General features: G+C 56.3%; 1 protein-coding gene across 1 annotated transcript in view; it reads left to right on the top strand.

Moving 5' to 3' along the window:
• Nucleotides 1–1,844: 1,844 nt before the first annotated feature.
• LMXM_33_3750 (conserved hypothetical protein) overlaps nt 1,845–2,747 on the top strand; it is a gene marked incomplete at both ends in the record, with an annotated part of 1,712 nt that continues 809 nt past the window's right edge. Inside the window, one exon of the mRNA XM_003878885.1 lies at nt 1,845–2,747. Coding sequence (XP_003878934.1) covers nt 1,845–2,747 — 903 coding nt within the window.

Here is a 2,747-nt window from a genome sequence, read left to right on the forward strand (position 1 = left end):
GAAACAACTCTGGCGCATCGGGCTTCCCATACAATCGATAGATTGTCGCACCTGATTGCCCGACATTATCGCGAGCCCATTTATACCCATATAAATCAGCATCCATGTTGGAATTTAATCGCGGCCTCGAGCAAGACGTTTCCCGTTGAATATGGCTCATTTTAGCTTCCTTAGCTCCTGAAAATCTCGATAACTCAAAAAATACGCCCGGTAGTGATCTTATTTCATTATGGTGAAAGTTGGAACCTCTTACGTGCCGATCAAGTCAAAAGCCTCCGGTCGGAGGCTTTTGACTTTCTGCTATGGAGGTCAGGTATGATTTAAATGGTCAGTATTGAGCGATATCTAGAGAATTCGTCGACGACATCCGCTCGATGTCGCTCTCTACACACCGAACTGTTTTGACGCAGTCGTCGCTGGAGCTCATGCAACATGCTCTCTCAGGTTACTTCATCATTTCCCCTTCACGCATTCGGTTTATTTATCTTTGTATGGTGGCTTGTTGTTTTCGGACTGGTTGCGCCTGGCTGTGTGGCTGCGTGCTGTTGCTTCTCTTTTCCATCTTCAAAGATGAGCTGTCTGCCACCGCATAGCCGCCCTATGCCCGGTGATGGCGTGCAAACCTGGTTGGACACATGCCACATGTGTGTGCGTGTGTGTGTGTGTACACGTGCGTGGCGGGTGTGTTCGTGGTTGCTCTTCTCTTTTTCACTCTGCCCGGATGGATGAGGGCTTTTCTCCCTCTTTTTTCTTTTTTTGACTTTGCTACGTCGTGTGACTCCCGCCACTGTTCTCTCAACAATGGAAGCAGCAGAGAACTGCATCAAGCGAACAGACCACAGCAGCGGGTGACGACTGGCGAAAACCGGCCGTCGCTACCCGAGGTCGCTGTAGCGGTACAGGTGCATTCCTTCCGAGAACCATCGCCAAGTTGTGTGTGTGTGTGTGTCGGCGCGTGTATTGCCATTTACATCTATCACTTTCTCTGCGCATCAGCAGTACGCACCGACTTTTTCATGGTGGCGTGCGTCGGGGCCCGCGCACTCACTCTCTGCCGGTCGCACTCGACCTGTCGCCTGCACGAGACGTGAGGCGGTTCTGCCGCCAGGGTTTTTCTACTACGCGCTTCCTCTTCCCTGTCGCCTCCAACGTCTTCGCCCTTGCTCGATTTCCTCACCTACCGTCAACAGAAGGTCAGGTCCGTGTCACTGGAGAAGCGTGAGCTGGAGGGAGATTGTACATCGCAGGCAGTCTTCCATCGATGCACACACCAGCGCACCCAACTTCATGCATACAAACCAGAGAAGAAGCGAACCAACGCATACACGAGCACAGCACTACACCGCTGCACACAACACACATACGCCTCGCCTTCCTCTTCCCCACTCTCGGATCGGCCCTTGAAAGAAACAACGAGCGCCGGTACCGGTCCGCCGTTCTACTCTCCCATCCACCGCGTCTCTCTTGCCCACAAAGAAGAAGGCGTGGAACGCATCAAGCACACTCACACCTACGCCTTGTCATAGAAGGCTGCTGCGTACGGTATCGGCGGCACATCATAGAGTAACTCTGACCTACGCGTGCTCCTCACTCCTTGCTCGCCATTCACCCCATTCCGCCCGCTCCCTCCCCTCCACCCATACACACACAAACTTCTGCTGTCCAACCTTATTGATTTCTTTTTTTCGTGGGGTGACACCCCGTCCCTACACCTCTCTCTCGTGTGGCGAAGGCGCACCTGTCGGACTGCGCGGAAGTCTGTTTTCCTCACCTGCCTCAGGCCTCCGTGTTCTCGTTCTGCCTCACCTCCCCTTCCCTTTGCCGCCGTTTCGGCTGCCGCCACGATGAATGGCACTCGGCGATTCTCGGCGGCGCCGGTGAACTTTGACCGCTTCATCGCGCTCGCCCGCTCTTACTCTCGCAGTTTGTCTCCTGACAAAGAGCTTGATCAAATACTGCGACCGTTTCAGGGTCGGACAGCGGCGTCGGCAAGCACTGCCACTCGCGAGTCCACAGCCAGTAGAGTGGCGACTCCGCAGCCGCGTCATCAGCAGATGCGCAAGGGTGAGCTCATTGACAAGGAATTCGTTTCGACGGAGGTGCGAGACGGGAAGCCGTACTGGGGGACCGCCCAGTCCGTCGCCATAACGCGGAACGCGACGGCGGCCAATACAGGTTCTTCCACTCGTGCCGCTACGTCAGCGTCGCGCAGTGTCTCCAGCGTCGCTGCCGCGACGTCCTCTGCCGTTTCGACAGACTCCTCTCACCTCGTCCACAACGGCTACCCGGTTGGGGAGGAGACACAGGAGTTGGGGCCGGGTTCGTACTCTGCAGACGAAGTGGACCCCTTCCTTCAAGCGGCCATGCAGCTGGGCAGCCCCCTCTACGACCCTGTCAAGCGGCAGTTTGTTTGTTGGCAGCTACACGTTCTCGAGAAGCGCCCACGCACTGCCTACGGCGGTGTTGAAGGCGTCAGCTGCGACTTCTGCGGCCACACCGATTGGCTTGATGGGGTGGCCGAGCTAGCGACGACCTCTCCGTCAGTGAGCGCAACGGTGGTGAAAGCTGAAGAAGGGAAAAGCGATGCTAAAGCGGCCTCAGCAGCGGCATCTTTCTCTGCGCGCGCGCGCTTTTTCTACAACTGCCCCGTCTGCCAAGTGGACATCTGTCAGGCATGCTTGGAGGAGGTGCGGTCCGATGAGCGTCTGCACGTGCCATGCTTTCAGTGTCAGCGCTGCGGAGGCTAC

This window comes from Leishmania mexicana, chromosome 33 (genome assembly GCF_000234665.1).
Source record: "Leishmania mexicana MHOM/GT/2001/U1103 complete genome, chromosome 33".
Lineage (NCBI taxonomy): Eukaryota > Euglenozoa > Kinetoplastea > Trypanosomatida > Trypanosomatidae > Leishmania > Leishmania mexicana.